Source organism: Sapajus apella, unplaced genomic scaffold (genome assembly GCF_009761245.1).
Source record: "Sapajus apella isolate SASKATOON/1434 unplaced genomic scaffold, GSC_monkey_1.0 scaffold87, whole genome shotgun sequence".
Taxonomy (NCBI): domain Eukaryota; kingdom Metazoa; phylum Chordata; class Mammalia; order Primates; family Cebidae; genus Sapajus; species Sapajus apella.
In genome coordinates, this window is record NW_022437027.1 from 6,107,494 (window position 1) to 6,126,542 (window position 19,049).

At 37.4% G+C, this 19,049-nt stretch overlaps 1 protein-coding gene across 4 annotated transcripts in view; it reads left to right on the forward strand.

The window, feature by feature from the left end:
* TBCK (TBC1 domain containing kinase) overlaps window positions 1–19,049 on the forward strand; it is a 272,708-nt gene that overhangs the window by 6,946 nt on the left and 246,713 nt on the right. For 3 of the 4 annotated variants that reach the window (XM_032254843.1, XM_032254842.1, XM_032254844.1), the window contains exons 2-3: window positions 290–511; window positions 12,338–12,410. In XM_032254843.1, coding sequence (XP_032110734.1) covers window positions 319–511; window positions 12,338–12,410 — 266 coding nt within the window. In that variant the 5' untranslated portion in view covers window positions 290–318. Of the gene's footprint in view, window positions 1–289; window positions 512–9,081; window positions 9,782–12,337; window positions 12,411–19,049 lie in introns of those variants that run through there. The other variant, XM_032254845.1, reaches the window with a different exon arrangement.

Here is a 19,049-nt window from a genome sequence, read left to right on the forward strand (position 1 = left end):
AGAAACTTACTTCCTCTACTTTTTAAACTATCAGATGTCATCGAAGATGGAATAATCTCTCTTTTCCTTTTTATGCCACTGAAAATGTTTGAGTTTGATTTAGAGCTGCAATATACATTTATGCTTAGGTGTTTTGTCGCCTGATATTTTAGAATTTTTTTACTTTGATGTTTTTACTGTGAAGTGAAACATCACAGTAAAGGTGTTCAGATTGGCATTTTCCTCCAAGTTGTATGTTAATCATGGTTAAGGTTTGGTCTGTCTGGCTTGAAACTCTCTCCTTTTCTAGATTATCTTAGAAGACCTAGGACTCCAAAAATGTTTCCCTTGAAGGATGCTGAAATGGGAGCCTTTACCTTCTTTGCCTCCGCTCTGCCACACGATGTTTGTGGAAGCAATGGGCTTCCTCTCACACCAAATTCCATCAAAATTTTAGGTCGCTTTCAAATCCTTAAAACCATCACCCATCCCCGACTGTGCCAGTATGTGGATATTTCTAGGGGAAAGCATGGTAAGTTGTTTTCTTTTTTTTCCTATTTATGTTCTCTACTTTGTTACCCTAAGTTATAAATACGGTATCCACTGAATATATAAAGCTATCATTGGTACCTGTGCACCCATGTCCTTCTTTCTCTCCTCCTTTTTCCCCACCCTGCCTCTCTCGTACACTGTCCATTTATTTGCAAATCTACCAGGTAAAATTCAAACACTGTACTAGGCTATGGCATGCAAAATCCTTCATCTAGTCCTTGATCCAGTCTGCACTAATCCCTTTTCGATATATTGTGTGTTGTTTCCACTAATTTAACCCTTCATTCCAACCAAGCTGAGTTGCTTTGAGTGTTTTTGATTTGCATATCCTTAATTTTGTACTTTGCAGTTTCCTCTCATGGATGATACTATGCTCTATTCCCTACAATCTGAGCTAAGTCTCCTTCCTAAATTCTTTTATAGCTTTTATGACATTTTATTATTTTCTATTTAATTTTTCTCCTCTGAGGATTCTGAGTTCTTAAGGTTAAGGACCTTTGCTTGTGACCTCAGAGCACGTAGGAAGCACTCAATGTTAGTTGAATGAATGAATGAATGAACAACTATATTTGAATGATTAATGTTTCTCAGATCTGAAAATCAGGATTTTTAATTTTCCTTTTCAGGAAAACTCTCTAGTCGTAAGCATATTTCTTTAGAAACTTTAGAAGAATTATCTAACAGAATATATTTTATGATTGAAAGTAATGATTTTGGCAACTGTCGTCAAATGAAAAGAGAGTCAGTAGATTTTTTTTTTTTTAACCTCCATTAGTCTTTTTATACAGGAGCCCATTTAGAGAACTAAGTTAGAAAAGTTGAGCCCTATTGGTTAAAAAGTCAGTGTTTGAGGAAAATGTTTACTGCATTTTTAGTAGTGTAACCAGGTTCTTTCATTCTCCACTTAAAGATGCTTATGGTGGCAATATTTTCACTTATTTTAAAATTGTTTTTGGAAGCTTAATTACAGGCTAAGTTTGCATTTCTTAAAATTCCTTTAAATGCATTTCAGTGAAATGTATTTAATTTTTCTAACATAAAATAATTTGTAGATATAAAATAACCGAAAGTTAACCCTATATAGTAGGGGATATTCAACTTTTTTCCCTATAAAAATGGCTATTTTATGTATTTCAACTTAAGAATAAAAACACTGATAAATGCAAACTATGTTTTCTTTACAGTTTTATTGAATAGACTAAACTAGGCTTTCAAGTTCCCTGGTTTATTTCTCTTAAAATACTTACTTAGAATATTTGTGTTTTATAGACTGCGAGTAGAAATATTTTTTGTAATGATGATTATTGATTGTAAAAATTTTTCGAGTGTTTTTATATGTCAGATATTCTAAGTGTTTTACATATTTTAATTACATGTTTTAATTAACTTAAGTTTCATAGTATTACTCTGCGGTAGGAACTGGTACTATCATTTTACAGGTAAGGAAATTAAGCCACAGAGCAATTAAGTCAAGCTTCACAATTAATTCATCCAAGGTCACACAAAGGAAATTAAGGAAAACTAGAATGCTAATACATTGTATTATTTTTTGAAAGATTGTACACATTGCTATACGTGTATAATCAAATATTGCCTGAATTCTAATAAGAGATATTCAGTACCATAACCACTGTTGAGCTCTACCACATACCTAGTGCTCTATATAGTTAGATGTTGTCAGGAGGCTTGGTGAGAGACATGGGAAAGAGGGTGGTAAAAAAACAGTTAATTACCTAGCAGATGATGAAAAATATTTGATTTTTCATATTGACATCTGTATATACACACAGACATGTTAAAGTATACATTATTTGAGACTTCTTTTACTGTACAAGATTGTCTTTGATTGATTGATTCTGCAAATATTAGTAAATGCCTGTCATGTTTGGCTTAATCTTTTAAGCAAGAGCATGGGTGGTGTCATGTCGAGGCCTTAAGGGTCTCTCTTCATAGGGAACAAATCTGAAGGTCAGAGCTGATAGAACGCCAGCTTTGAAGCAAAAGGTATAAAGATGCTGATGAGTTGAAGATTTATTTATTTATTTATTTATTTATTTTTGTTATTGTACTTAAGATTCTGGGGTACATGTGCAGATCATGCAGGTTTGTTGCATAGGTGCATATGGCAATGTGGTTTGTTTGTTGCCTCCATCCCCTGTCACCTATATCTGGCATTTCTCCCCATGTTATCCCTCTCCAGCCTCCCCACCCCACCACTGTCCCTCCCCACCAAACAGACCCCAGTGTGTGATGCTCCCCTCCCTGTGTCCCTGTGTTCTCATTGTTCAATACCCACCTATGAGTGAGAACATGCGGTGTTTGATTTTCTGTTCTTGTGTCAGTTTGCTGAGAGTGATGGTTTCCCGGTTCATCCATGTCCTTAAGGACACGAACTCATCATTTTTTATGGCTTCATTTTATTCCATGGTGTATATGTGCCACATTTTCCTTGTCCAGTCTATCTTGGTTCCAGGTCTTTGCTATCATAAACAGTGCCGCTATGAACATACGTGTGCATGTGTCTTTATAATAGAACAGTTTATAATCCTTTGGATATATCCCCAGTAATGGGATTGCTGCATCAAATGGAATTTCTATTTCCAGGTCCTTGAGGAATCGCCACATTGTCTTCCACAATGGGTGAACTAATTTACACTCCCACCAATAGTGTAAAAGTGTTCCTATTTCTCTACATCCTCTCCAGCATCTATTGTCACCAGATTCTTTAATATTGCCATTGTAACTGGCATGAGATGGTATCTCAATGTGGTTTTGATTTGCGTTTTTCTAATGACCAGTGATGATGAGCATTTTTTCATATGTTTGTTGGCCTCATGTATGTCTTCTTTTGTAAAGTGTCTGTTCATATCCTTTGCCTGCTTGTGGATGGGTTTGTTTGTTTTTTTTATTGTAAATCTCTTTTAGTTCTGTGTAGATTCTGGATATTAGCCCTTTGTCAGATGCGTAGATGACAAAATTTTTTTCCCATTCTGTTGGTTGCCGGTTCACTCCAATGATTGTTTCTTTTGCTGTACAGAAGCTGTGGAGTTTAATTAGGTCCCATTTGTCTATTTTGGCTTTTGTTGCCAATGCTTTTGGTGTTTTAGTCATAAAGTTCTTGCCTATGCCTATGTCCTAAGTGGTATTGCCTAGGTTTTCTTCTGGGGTTTTTATGGTGTTAGGTCTTATGTTTAAGTGTTTAATCCGCCTGCAGTTAATTTTAGTGTAACGTGTCAGGAAGGGATCCAGTTTCTGCTTTCTGCAAACTGCCAGCCAGTTTTCCCAACACCATTTATTAAAAATGGAGTCCTATCCCCATTGCTTGTTTTTGTCAAGTTTGTCAAAGATCAGATGGTTGTAGATGTGTGGTGTTGCCTCCGAGGCCTCTGTTCTGTTCCATTAGTCTATATCTCTGTTTTGGTACCAGTACTATGCTGTTTTAATTACTGTAGCCTTGTAGTGTAGTTTGAAGTCTGGCAGTGTGATGCCTCCGGCTTTGTTCTTTTTGCTTAGTATTGTCCTGGCTATGTGGGCTCTCTTGTGATTCCATATGAAGTTTAAGGTGTTTTTTTTCAGTTCTGTGAAAAAGGTCATTGGTAGCTTGATGGGGATAGCGTTGAATCTATAAATAACTTTGGGTAGTATGGCCATTTTCACAATATTGATTCTTCCTAACCATCAACATGGAATGTTTTCTCCATTTGTGTCCTCTCTTATTTCCTTGAGCAATAGTTTGTAGTTCTTCTTGAAGAGGTCCTTTACATCCTTTATTAGTTGTATTCCTACGTGTTTATTCTCTTGTAGCAATTGCGAATGGGATTCGCTCTTCATTTGGCTCTCTGTTAGTCTCTTATAGGTATATAGGAATGCTTGTGATTTCTGCACATTGATTTTGTATCCTGACACTTTGCTGACATTGCTTATCGGTTTAAGGAGATTTTGGCTGAGATGATAGAGTCTTCTAAATATACAATCATGTCATCTGGAAATAGAGACTTCCTCCTTTCCTAATTGAATACCCTTTATTTTTTTTTTTTCTTGCCTAATGTCTCTGACTAGAACTTCCAATACTATATTGAATAGGAGTGGTGAGAGAGGGCATCCTTGTCTAGTGCCAGATTTCAAAGGGAATGCTTCCAGTTTTTGCCCATTCAGTATTATATTGGCTGTGGGTTTGTTGTAAATAGCTTTCATTATGTTGAGATGTGTTCCTTCGATTCCTAGTTTATTGAGAGTTGTTAGCATTAAGGGCTGTTGAGTTTTGTTGAAGGCCTTCTCTGCATCTATTGAGATAATCATGTGGTTTTTGTCTTTGGTTCCTTTATGTGGTGGATTACGTTTATAGACTTGCGTATGTTGAACCAGCGTTGCATCCCTGGGATGAAGCCTACTTGATTGTGATGGGTAAGCTGTTTGATGTGCTGTTACAATCGGTTTGCCTGTATTTTATTGAGGATTTTTGCATCTATGTTCATCATGGATTTTGGCCTGAAGTTTTCTTTTTTTGTTGAGTATCTTCTGGGTTTTGGTATCAGGATGATGATGTTGGTCTCATAAAATGGTTTGGGAAGGATTCCCTCTTTTTGTATTGTTTAGAATGGTTTCAGCTCCTCTTTGTATGTCTAGTAGAATTCGGCTGTGAACCCATCTGGACCTGGACTTTTTTTGGTTGGTAGGCTATTAATTACTGCCTCAACTTCAGCCCTTGTTATTGGTCTATTCAAGGCTTCAACTTCTTCCTGGTTTAGGCTTGGGAGGGTGCAAGTGTCCAGAAATTTATCCATTTCTTCAAGTTTTACTGGTTTATATGCATAGAGTTGTTTGTAGTAATCTCTGATGGTAGTTTGTATTTCTGTGGAATCGGTGGTAATATCCCCTTTGTCATTTTTTATTGCATCTATTTGATTCTTATTATGTGGTAGGTGCAATGTGGTGTTGAAAAGAATGTATATTCTGTGGATTTGGGGTAGAGATTTCTGTAGACTTCTATTAGGTCCCCTTGGTCCAGATCTGAGTTCAAGTCCTGGATATCCTTGTTAATTTTCTGTTTCATCGATCTGTCTGATATTAACAGCAGAGTGTTAAGGTCTCCCACTATTATTGTGTGGGAGTCTAAGTCTCTTTGTAGGTCATTAAGAATTAGCTTTTTGTATCTGGGTGCTCCTGTATTGGGTGCGTACATATTTAGGATCATTAGCTCTTCTTGTTGCCTTGATCCTTTTACCTTTATGTAGTGCCCTTCTTTGTCTCTTTTGATCTTTGTTGGTTTAAAGTCTATTTTATCACAGACTAGGATCACAACTCCTGCCTTTTTTTGCTCTCCATTTGCTTGATAAATCTTCCTTTATCCCTTTAGTTTGAGCTGTGCTTGGTGTGAAACTTTCAATCCAGAGTGTTTCAGATTGCTTGTTTTGTGGGGGTGGTACCCACCGAGCCACATCACCTGGATCCCTGTCTCAGCCCCCTCCCTTTCAGTTGAATGGGCTGCTCTCTCTCCCAGGCGTTCCAAGTGCCAGTTGAAACTGCCACCCAGATTTGTGTGAGTTTCTGGGCGCCAACCCGCAACACTGGCTGAAATAGCCTTGCTGGAAACTCCTGGCACTTTTTGGCCTGGGAACCTCTGGGTCTGTGGGCAGTGAAAACCGATTTGGAAATGGGGTGATCACTTACCCTCTGCGTTGTTTTTGCTGGGAACTGCACTCTAGAGCTGTTCCTATTTGGCCATCTTGGATTCCATTGTTGAAGAGTTATGTAGGAACCAGTCTTTCTTGTCCACTATGGCATTACTTAAAGTCTGCTTTGACATACAAGTACACTGGGGTTATATCTTGATAGACCATTGCCTGATAGTATGGCCCTCCTTGTGCTAGGTGCAAATATACAAACATGAGTAACTCATTATCCTAGGTCCCAAGTCAGCTTCAGAAATAGTTCAGAAAAATACATCCACAATTATATTAAATAATACAGTAGTAGTTGTTATAATAGGTGATGTAAAATGTGCTATGCTATGAGAGTACAAAGAAGAGGATATTAATTTTGCATTGAAGAATATCAAGGCCGGGCTTGGTGGCCCATACCTGTAATCCTAGCACTTTGGCAGGCTGAGGCAGGGAGATTGCTTGATGCCAGGAGTTTGAGACCAGCCTGGCAGAATAATGAGATCCTGTCCTTACCAAAAAAAAAAAAAATTAGCCAGGCATGGTGGCCTGTTCCTGTAGTCCTACCTCTTCAGGAGGCTGAGGCAGGAGAATCACTTGTGACAAGGTGTTTGAGGGCTGTAATGAGTTATGATTATGTTACAAGAAAGGGGTCCCAATCAAGACTCTAAGAGAAGGTTCTTGGGTTTGTGCAAGAAAGAATTCAGGGCAAGTCCATAGAGTAATGTGAAAGCAAGTTTATTAGGAAAGTGAAGTAATAAAAGAAAGGCTACCCCCTAGCCAGAGCATCCCCAAGAGCTGCTAGTTGCCCATATTTCTGGTTATTTTTTATTGTATTTTAAACAAGGGGTGGATTATTCATGCCTCCCCTTTTGACCATATGAGATCATTTCTTGACATTGCTGTGGAGTTTGTAAACTGGTGGGAGTGTAGCAGGGAGGACCACCAGAGACCACTCTAATGGCTATCTTGGTTTTCATGGGTTTCAGCTGGCTTCTTTTCTGCAGACTGTTTTATTAACAAGGTCTTTATGATCTGTATCTTGTGCTGACTTCCTATGTCATCCTGTGGCTAAAAATGCCTTAACCTCTTAGGAATGCAGCCCAGTTGGTCTCAGTCTCATTTTACACAGCCCCTATTCAAGATGGAGTTGCTCTGTTTTACACGCCTCTGACAATTGTGCCACTGCACCCCAGCCTGGGTGACAGAGCTAGACCCTGTCTCTAAAAATATGAAATAATAAATTATATATTGATGTTAATCAAACTCCTATATAAAAGATTTTGGTGGGATAAAGGACTTTAGAACACAGAGCAATGGCTCTTCTGTCTGTAATATTTTATTTGCTTGTATTCCTTATTTTGATGATGCTGGTGGCCTAAGAGAACTGATGGATTTTCAAAAGATGTTGGCCTTTTATTGTTGACATATTCCTAAGATACAAAATCTTAATATCATTATTAATTATTATTATTTTGATTTGGAGTCTCACTCAGTTGCCCAGGCTGGTGTGCAGTGGCATGATCTTGGCTCACTGTACCTCCACCTCCTAGGTTCAAGCAATTCTCTACCTCAGCCTCCCGAGTAGATGTGATTACAGGTGCCCACCACTGTGCCTGGCTAATTTTTGTATTTTTAGTAGAGACGAAATTTCACCATCTTGGCCAGGCTGGTCTTCAATTCTTGACTTTGTGATGTACCCACCTTGGCCTCCCAAAGTTTTGGGATTACAGGCGTGAGCCACCGTGCCTGGCCTATTCTTATTTTTAAAAAGACATTTATGTCTCTTGATTAATTATAAACTTACTTTTTTTCAAAAATAATTTGAGACAAGATGCAGACATTCATCCAATATTTTACATATAGTACATGAAAGAAAAATAATAAAGATGAGGATGTAAGAAAGGAGAAAACCTTTCTCTATTCTCTTATGCTTAATGGTACCGCCAGGAATCAAACTGATAAAAGACAGTTTGATTAACTGTTTTTTTCTCTCCCGTTAACCAGGCTTGTTCCTGTAGTCCTACCCCTTGAGGAGGCTGAGGCAGGAGGATCACTTGTCACAAGGAGTTTGAGGGCTGCAGTGAGTTATGATCATGATACAGGAAGGGGGTCCTGTTCCAGGCTCTAAGAGAAGGTTCTTGGATCTTGTGCAAGAAAGAATTCAGGGCAAGTCCATAGAGTAAAGTGAAAGCAAGTTTATTAGGAAAGCGAAGTAATAAAAGAAAGGCTACTCCATAGCCAGAGCAGCCCCAAGGGCTGCTGGTTGCCCATTTTTATGGTTATTTTTTATTGCATGCTAAACGAGGATTATTCCTGCCTCCCTTTTAGACCATATGAGGTCACTTCTTGACATTGCTGTGGAGTTTGTAAATTGGTGGGAGTGCACAGATTAAATGTGTAAAAAAACAGATTTAATCTGTATGCACAGATTTCACAAAGAAATGTGACTCAAGGAGGTAGTTAGAATTAAGGCTTATATACCACCTTCACAAAGGGAGATAACATATAGAGAAGAGGGTAGACAAAGGAAAAGGGGTTTGGGATTTCTGGGAAATCCTGGATTTGAGACGGTGACTTGGAAATGTAAGGTAAATAAGAATTATTGGCCAGACGCGGTGGCTCATGCCTGTAATCTCAACATTTTTGGACGCCGAGGCTCGAGGATCACGAGGTCAGGAGATCGAGACCTTCCTGGCTATTATGGTGAAACCCCATCTCTACTAAAAATACATACACACACACAAATTAGCCTGCCATGGTGGTGTGCACCTGTAGTTCCAGCTACTTAGGAGGCTGAGGCAGGGGAATTGCTTGAATCTGGGAGGCATAGATTGCAGTGAGCTAAGATTGCTCTACTACACTCTAGCTTGGCAACAGAGCAAAACTCTGCCTCAAAAAACCAAAAAGAATTATTAAGTTTGTTATATAGATTAAGAGTCATTTTCCTCTTCCTGGTATAGGAAATGGAAATTATCAAATGGAAGTTCCTTTAACCTTTACAGAGGGAGATTTATGTTCTGCTTAGAAAGAGGGAGAGCAGTGAACTAATTGCCTTCAACTCAAAAAATCCTTATGTCAAAGGATGTTTTGAAGTGTCATACTCTTATTTTCTTCAGAGAGAAAAGAAAGTTAGAATAAGATATGAGGTTAGTAATATTAATTTTTTTTAGGTTGACCATAAATTTGATTGTATACTTCTTATAGGTCAGGGCAAAGTAGTAAATCCAGCTGCATCAAATTATTTTTATAATGAGGCAGCTTATTAATAAATTAATTGCCAGATACCTAAATGTGGAAAAAATGTCAATTTAAAGCTTTATAATGTTTCCACAATCTGTTGTCTAGATGAACCGTTTCAACCTCACAACAACTCTCTGAGGTAGGTGCTGTTCTTTTCTTCATCTTACAGAAAAAAAACTGGCATAGAGAGGTTAGACAATTTCCCTGAGATCACATAGTTAATTAGTAGTAAAAATGGGGTTTGATCCCAGATAAAATAGTCTATACTTTTAACCACTTTGTTACATGGTAGGAGTTAACTGGAGAAGAGAATGGGAAAGATCATTTCAGGCAGTAGGAACCCATGTGTAAGTGCCCTAAGGCAGGAAGCCAGAAGGAAGATCAGTGTGGCTGAAAGCTGGTAAACTAAGATAAAATAACATAGATGAAGCTAGAGAGGGAGTTCCATATTCAGACTTCTTATTATTTTATCACTTGGGCTTTAGTGTGAAAATATGTTGGAAAGAAATAGGAGTTAATATGAGAAGATCAGTAAAAGATTGTTGTAGTTATCTAATGAGATGATGTTGGCTGGGCCCAGATTGTGGCAGATGGAGCAAACTATATAGATTCTAGAAATATTTGAGACATAAAAATAGCAGGACCCTTTGTTTATTTGGATTTAAGAAGGGAAGATTACTGTTTAGCTTCTAGCTAGAGTAATTTGCTGGATAGTGATATCATTTACTGAAATAGTTTTAAAGGAGACAGACTTGAAAAGCAAATATTAAGTTCAGTTTTGGTTTTCTTGAGTTTCGGGTAACTTTAATATTAAAAGCCTGCAGTTCAGAAGAGAGTTTTGGGCTTGTGATAAAATTTGAGAATTTTTCAGCCTTGGGAGAGATGAGAAAACAGTAAGAAGACCCAGAATTAAAGGTGGAGAAACTGGCAGCATTTCAATTTGGGTAGAAGAAGTAAAGATTTACAGAGGATACTGAGGGGAGGGAGCCAGATAAGTATAAGGAAAATGGACAAAATGTGGTAAGATGAAAAGCAAAGGAATGCAGCTTTTTTTTTTTTTGGTTTTCTGATAATGTTACCTGTATTTTTCTTCTGGAATTTCACTGTTGTACTAAATTGCATGGAGCTCAACTTTGCATACTCTTTTCTTTATTGAGTAAAGAATTTGACTTTTCATTTCATGGTTTTCTTTCCTTTTTCTTTTTTTCTCAATACATGTTCTTTTAAATTTAATTTTCTTTAAATTGTTGTTAATTATTCCTGTTCAACTCTCTCTCTAGCTTCATCATTTGCTATTTCATTTTTGTCCTGTTCCTCTACAATTGGAGTCTTTTATCTGAAAATGATGGTTTTCATTTACAGCATTTTTAATTTTTGTGTTTAGATTATTCTGTATAATCCCATTTCACTAGACAGAGTAAACTTAGATATGATCCAAGATAGTACTTTGCTCCTGCACTTGACATGTCTGCCTGTACACAATTGTCCATCTCTACTTTCCCATTCAAGGCCATGTCTTGATCCAGTCATTACTGAATTGTTTTATATACTAGATTTCCTACTCTGAACTTCCTGTTTCCCATCTTCTGCTGTCTCTTTTTTCTACCTTGTCCCCTTTTTCATGTTTACCAAACCTTCTTTTTATGGTTATTATTATTTCTAGTTTCTTTGTACCTTTACATTATCTAGTCTCAGTCTATCATTGTGCTTTGTGTTAAACTTCTTCCTTATCCTACTTAGAATGCATTTTGCATAGATACTGACAACACTCCAACTTCTTTTGAACCAAACTCCTGAAATAACCTTGTCAAATCCCCAAAACCTTCGAAACCCAGTTGCACTGTTTTTTTGTTCCCCTTAGATTCATTATCAAACATCATGTTAGTGACTTGGGATAATGGATGAGGCAAAAAAAAAAAAAAAGAAGTATGGACCACCCTTAGAACTGTGTCATCTTGTTCTGAGACAGTTCATCTGATGGAAAATAAAAATGGCATCATAATGTTGATCATGTTCACCACTGTTTTATGTTATTTAATCTCAGCAGGCCCTATGTGTTACAAACTACAGTTGACCCTTAAACAACATGGGTTAGCACTGCACACATCCACTTAAATATGCAGATTTTTTTCAATTAATATATTGGAAAGATTTTTAGACATTTTTGACAATTTGAAAAAAACTCATGGATGAACCATGCAGCCTAGAAATGTAGAAAAAAATAAGAAAAAAGGTGTCATGAATACATATAATATATGTAGATATTATTCTATTTATGTGTTATCAGTAAGGCTTCCAGTCAAGAGTAGGCAATTAGTAGTTAAGTTTTTGGGGGTGTCAAAAGTTATAGGTGATTTTCGACTGTGTAGAGGGTTGGCACCCTTAACAACCCTCTGCTTTGTTCAAAGGTCAACAATAATTCTAGGTTGATTTTCTTTCTCTATGGTTATGATTCAGAACATTTCTTTCTTCAAGTTTCAGAATGTAATTTAAAAGATCTGTGTTTAAAACCAGACTGTCAAGCAATCTGTACCTAGTCTCCGTACTTTCCCATTCTTTCAAAATTTCTTTATATATTCATCTAATCTTTTACTTATTTCTTCCAATCTGTGTCAGAAGAAGGATAAATTATTTTTTCCCCAAGGGCAGTCTTTCCACCTGTTTTTCTTGATGTACATAAGGAAAAGTCTAGAGGAAAAAAAAATACAAGATAAAAAAATAGTTGTTTTATTAGATGTTTATTATCCTATGTAGTTGGTAATAATATAGTTAATACAGAGTTTTAAAGGCACTTTTAAAATATTGTGTGTGTTATATGTTAGTATCATCAGTAGTGTATATTATTTTGTTCTTAACATGTTGTATTGATAGACTATAACAGGGGTTTGCTTTATTTTACTTAGAACGACTAGTGGTTGTGGCTGAACATTGTGAACGCAGTCTGGAAGACTTGCTTCGAGAAAGGAAACCTGCGAGGTACTGTACAGTATCAAAACAATTAAATGAAAAGCAGAACATGACAAATAAAAAGGCATTTTGTTTAAACTGCAGGGTTATGGTTTCTTTTGTTACTTGTTTAATGATAAATGTAGGTGAAAATTTTCATTTGAGGAAATTTAATTCACAGATTACATATGAATTCAATGAACATAGTTCAGTGTTCGTCTTTTGTGAGGTAGACATTCTCTGAAATATTTGCCAAAAAATTATTCAAAAAAGGATAGATGAAAATTTGAAACTTTCTTAGCACTAAGCATTTCACTAGCTGGAATTAAGATTATTTTCCTGTATTTTTAGTAGAGACAGGATTTCACTATGTTAGCCAGGCTGATCTCGTACTCCTGACCTCATGATCTGCCCACCTCGGCCTCCCAAAGTGCTGGGATTACAGGCATGAGCCACAGTGCCAGGCATGGTGGCGTGCATCTGTAGTCCCAGCTACTTGGGAGGGTGAGGCAGGAGAGTCACTTGAACCCAGGAGGCAGAGGTTGTGGTGAGCCAAGATCACACCACTGCACTCCAGCCTCAGCCAAAGAGCGAGACTCAGTCTCAAACAAAAAGATTATTTTCCTGAAAGGAGCACATGGTCACTTCAGATCGGATACTTGTATTCCTAGGGACACAGTGAACTGTGTTAAATAAAGGTCACATTGAAGAGTAGGGACAAATATTAATCATGTCTTGGGTAGAATTTAATTAAGGATGCAGTTTAAATGCAATTATTTCTAGGACTCAATAAATTTACTCTTTTGGCAAGGAAAGTATGTCTTCTAAACTTTTATTACTAATATACTATTAAATGAACTTCATTAAAAATATAGTATTAAATGAACTTTACGATTTTCTGAAGTAACCTTAAAATTATCAAAAATCTTTCTTTATGTATAAATCAAGTAGTATTAAACCAATAAAATGTCTATCTTTCCATGAGTGTGTATAGAATTATAATCATCCATCCTTGTTTTGAAAAATATTGTTACTCTGATTGGTTAATAGTTTTCCATCACCACAATATTCTAGATGAAAAACCTTTTTCAAGGGAAGAAAAATGTTTATCCAAATAAATGGTAATAATTTGATAGAAGCAAAACAAATAAATTGAATCAAAATGCTATTATTGCTCTTTTAAATGATTTGGTTTTGGGTGGCAGCTGGAATGAAAAATGCAGATACCATGTATATACCAGCAGTCCCCAATCTTTTGGCACCAAGGACCGGTTTTGTGGAAGATAGCTTTTCCACAGATGGAGGGTGGAGGGATAATTTCAGGATGATTCAAGTGCATTACCTTTATTGTGTACATTATTTCTATTATTATATTGTAATATATAATGAAGTAATTATACAACTCAGTATAATGTAGAATCAGTGGGAGCCCTGAACTTGCTTTCCTGCAACTAGAAGGTTCTATCTGGTGGCGATGGGAAACAGTGACACCGAAAGTGTGTTGCTAATGTCTAGTCTGCTCCGTAATCTCGTTTTGGTTGCTGTCACTACAGAAAACCCTGTTTCACAAAGATAGGATGTTGGAAATAGAAGCAGGCTTTTAGTGCTTTTGTGGCAATCTCAGGATATTCTGTCTTGACTTTAATCTAGATTGTATGGAGATTTGACATTGTCTGGTTGATCCTCTTCTAGCACAGTAGAAATCAATTCACCCACAAATGGGTTGTGGATCCATTCCTTCCCAGTTCAGGGGTCCTTTGTGGTTGGGAAGTAATGGTCAAACTCTTTTGAAAGCTGAGATAGGTGATCAGGCACAATTTGGGAGAAAGAAGGCCCTGGCTCAGTCTCTTTCAAAATTTCTGCTAATGTTTGAAGCATGACAGAAATCCCAGTGTTCACTCATCACCCCTGTAATTCCAGTTTGTCTTTGAATACAGCCACTTTATCTGCAGACTTGAACACAGTTGTTCCCCCCTGCAGTGACAGATTGAGTTCGTTGAGCAGGTTGAATAAGTCACACAAGGAAGCAAGCTTTGTGACCCATTCTGTGTCACCGAAATGTGCTGTCAGTGGTGACTGTTTTTCTAAAAGAAATCTCTGGAGGACCTCTTGTAACACAAAACTCTAGCTAGCGATCCACCTTTAGAAAGCCATCTACTTTTGTGTTTAAGAGAAACACGTTTACTCTGTGTTCATCTCCTGACAGAGCTGCGTGAACAGGTGTGAGTTATGGGCATATATTTCAATTAGGTTTATAATTTTAATCATATCCTGGAAAATGTTGTTAAGTTCAGGTGACATGTTTCAGCTAGCCAGCATTTCTCTGTGGATGATGCAGTGCATAGACTCACATTTAGAAACAACCTCATTGACCTGAGTAGTGAAACCAGAAAGCTGTCCAGTCATGGCAGCCACTATGTCCGTACATATACCGACGTACAGTGACCAATTCAATATTTCTCATACGTAATCATTCAAAGACTTAAATAGTTCTGCAACTGTGGTGTTGGTTGGCAACAAAAGTGCACATAACATATCCTCATGCACATCCTCCTGAAAAATATATTGCACAAAAACAAGTGTTGTTGCATTGTTGTCAACATCGGTAGACTCGTCAACCTGGATTGTGTACCATGATGACTCATTAATTCTAACAATTGTGCCTCAATATCCTCTGTTATTTCATTGGTTTGTCTAGTCATGGTGGTAGCTGAAAGAGAAACACATGCCACCCTTTGAACTGCAGTCTCCTAAAAGCTCATGACAGATGTCCTTAGCAGCAGACAGGATCAACTCATCACCGATAGTAAAGGGCTTCTTAGCTTTAGCTATGTGGTTAGTAGCTAAGAAGGATACTCGTAGTGCCAACACATTTGTTGAAGTTGTGACCTTCAGTAATTACTTTTGTTCTTTGTGTTCATGTTTTTTTTGTTTTTTTTTTTAAACTCCAAAGACTTGTTTTTTTAATACAGGCTGCTGATTCTCCATGTGGCAAAGCAGTTTTGAAGGTTTCATGTCTTCATTGGATAGCTGGTTGCCACATACTATACAAAACAGACTTGGAAAATGTAAATCACCTGTTGCATTGGACCTATAATTTAAATAGGACTCTTGGTATTTTCTTTTAAATGAAGGTTTCTTTTTGTTGGCAGTCTTAGAGTCTTCTCCTGACTCATCATTGGGTCTTTCCCCCTTTTTAAAGAAGGTCTCCAGTGACATTTGTTTTTTACTCATTTTGGCTAGGTGTTAGCTTATGGGCTTACCAAAACTGTGACTGAGAAAGTTGTGTAATGCGGGAAGGAGGCACAGAGGGAAGTGGTAAATAAAATAATGGGCAGGCCATGTGCAGACTAAAATAAATTTTGGATTCTGACTTAAAGCCTGCCACCAGATGCAGCTGTACAATTGAAGTATATCAACTCATTTGCCACTCTAGAGCATGCAACCAGATGCAGCTTAATTGTCACTTGCCTCTCACTGATAGGGTTCTGATATAAGCCCACAAGCAATTGATTTATTATGGACTCTGTGCAGTCAAACCTCTCAATCTGTATTTGCAGCCACTCCCTAGCACTAGCATTACCGCCTCAGCTCTACCTCAGATGATCAAGTATTAGATTCTCATAAGAAGCCTGCAACCTCGATCCCTCACATGCATGGTTCACAGTAGGGTTCATGCTCCTATGAGAATCAATGCTGCTGCTGATCTGACAGGAGGCAAAGAGCTCAGGTGGTAATGTGAGCAATGGCAAGTGACTGTAAATACAGATGGAGCTTCGCTGGCTTCCCTGCCTCTCAACTCTTACTGTGCAGTCCTAGGTACAGGGGCCAGGACTTGTCTGTGGCCTGGGGGTTGGGAACCTCTGATGTACACCATAGCCTTACATCTTCCTTAGAAAAGTCTAATCTGACTGTAGGTAAGAAAAATAACTTTTATATGTATTTCGAAGTAGTTTAACTTTATTTAGTAAGTGTGGTTTTTAGTTATAATTTTGTAATATCACTAATCTTTGATTTTCATTTAAAATAATATATTACTCCTTGCTCACTCGTTCAAATTTACAATTTAACTTTAGGCCCCTACGGCAAAAAAACAAACAAACAAACAAACAAAAACATTAAAATTGAAAACCAATTGTACCCACAACTTTGGGTAAGAAAAAAATATTTTAGTTGAGCCTGGGTTAAATTTATTTAAAAATTTACAATGCAATATGTGTGATGAAAAAGCCATAACTAGTTAGGCAGCCTTGGACAAGTTTCTTAATCATTTTCCTTATCTGTAACACAACGAGCTTTACTGATCAAGAGACCATTGTAGTACAAGTTATTCTCAACTTAATGTTTAATATGCATCATATCTGATAATATATTGATCACTTGTCTTTTTTTTGAGACAGAGTCACCCTCTGTTGCCCAGGCTGGAGTGCAGTGGCAGGATCTCAGCTTACTGCAACTTCTGCCTCCTGGGTGCAACCGATTCTTCTACCTCAGCCTCCCGAGCAGCTGGGACTACAGGCGTGCGCCACCATGCCTGGCTAATTTTTCTATTTTTAGTAGAGACCAGGCTTCACCGTATTGGCTAGGCTGGTCTCAAACTCCTGACCTTGTGATCCACCTGCCTTGGCCTCCCAAAGTGCTGGGATTATAGGCATGAGCCACCACAGCTGGCCAATCAATTGTCTTTATAAGTATAATTTGTTATATTTTCATAGGCTAATATATTAACCTGCTATTGCTCTTTATTTAAATGGTAGCTTTCTTGACAGAACCACCTGTGGCAAGTGTGCATTTAAAATTTCAGTGCTATAAAAAAGACTAAATTATTATAGAAACATCTATTTTATGATCCAGCAATTCCAGTCCTTGGTGCAAGGCCTCCTTAAACTTTGTACTATAGTAGTTTATTTGCCTCACGCAAGTCCCAGATCTGTCTAGGTATTTATCCAAGAGAACAGAAAAAGACATGTACACCTATGCAAAAAGATTTGCAGAGGAATGTTCCCAGAAACGTTATTTATAATAGCTCTGAACTGGGTAGATTTCAAATGTCCTTTGGCAGGAGAATGCATAAACATGGTGCAAGTTGAGAATTTTATATCCATAATGTTTGGGACCAGAAGTGTTACGTATTTGGGATTTGTTTTACCTAGATTTTGGATTATTTGCATTTACATAATGAGCTATGTTGTAGATGGGACTTAAGTGTAAACACAAACTTTATTTATGTTTGAATGACAGCTCATACACATAGCCTGAGTGTAATTTTATGTAATATTTTAAATAATTTTGTGCATGAAGCAAAGTTGGTACGAAATTCATATCTGTGGAATTTTCCACTTGTGTTGTCACATTGTTGCTGAAAATATTTTGGATTTTGGAACATTTTGGATTGCGGATTTTCAGATTACAGATGCTAAACCTGTATGTTAATCAACAATGAAAAAGAAAGAGCTACTGGTACACCAGCACATGGATTAACCCTAAAATATCATGCTGAGCAAAAGAAGCCAGACATAGAAGATTAGCAGTATTTATCTAAGGTGACATAAAAACAGTGCTGTATTCTGGTAGAGAGTAAGGAGTACTCTTTTTGAATCAAGAACCGATTCAAAATAGACTTGAGGGAACTCTTTAGGGATATGGAAATTTTTACATCTTGATCAGATACTACTTATATTATGGGTGTGTGTGTGTTTGTGCTGTGTGTGTGTCATAATTAAATGAAATATGCACTTAAAATGTATGCATGTTACCTATGTAAATTATACCTTATTTATTTATTTATTTGAGATGGGTCTCACTCCGTCACCCAGACTGGAGTTTAGTGGCGTGATCTTGGCTTACTGCAACCTCTATTTCCTGGGTTCAAACAATTCTGCTGCCTTAGCCTCCTGAGTTAACTGGGACTACTGGCACACGCCACCATGCCTGGCTAATTTTTTGTATTTTAGTACAGACGGGGTTTCACCGTGTTGCCCAGGCTGATCATGAACTCCTGAGCTCAGGCAGTCTGCCTGCCTCAGCCTCCCAAAGTGCTGGAATTACATACCTTAATTTTTTTTTTTTTAAAGACTGAGTTATTCACTTGGCTTGAGTTCCCAATTCCCCATATAGAAACAGTATTATGTTGTTAATGAAGATGTTTGATCCACTGACTTTTTTGTATTGTTTGGTTTTTTTGAAAAAATATTATTAATTAGTTATTGCTTAACAAGTTACCTCAAGACTTTATGGCTTAAGACAACAATAAACATTTATTATCTCATATAATTTCTTTGGGTTAGAACATAGGAATAGCGTAACTAGATGGTTCTAGCTCAAGGTCTCACAAGGTTTCAGTCAAGATAACAGCTGGACCTGCAGTCGTCTGTTATAAAAGCTTTACTGGAGGTGGGTTATCTGTTTCTAAGATGGTTCACTGAAAAAGAAGGTACTAGTTGTTGACAAGAGGCTTAATTCTTTTCTACATTGAGACCCTTTCCACAGGCCTGTTGACATTCTCACAGCATGGTGATTGGCTTCTCTCAGAGTGAACAATCTAAGAGGAAAGAAAACAAGGTAGAAGCTGCAGTGCCTTTGGTGACCTAGCATCAGCAACCACACACTATTATTCCTGCAATATCCTATTAGATTACACAGGTCAGCCATTAACTGTATTCTGTGTGG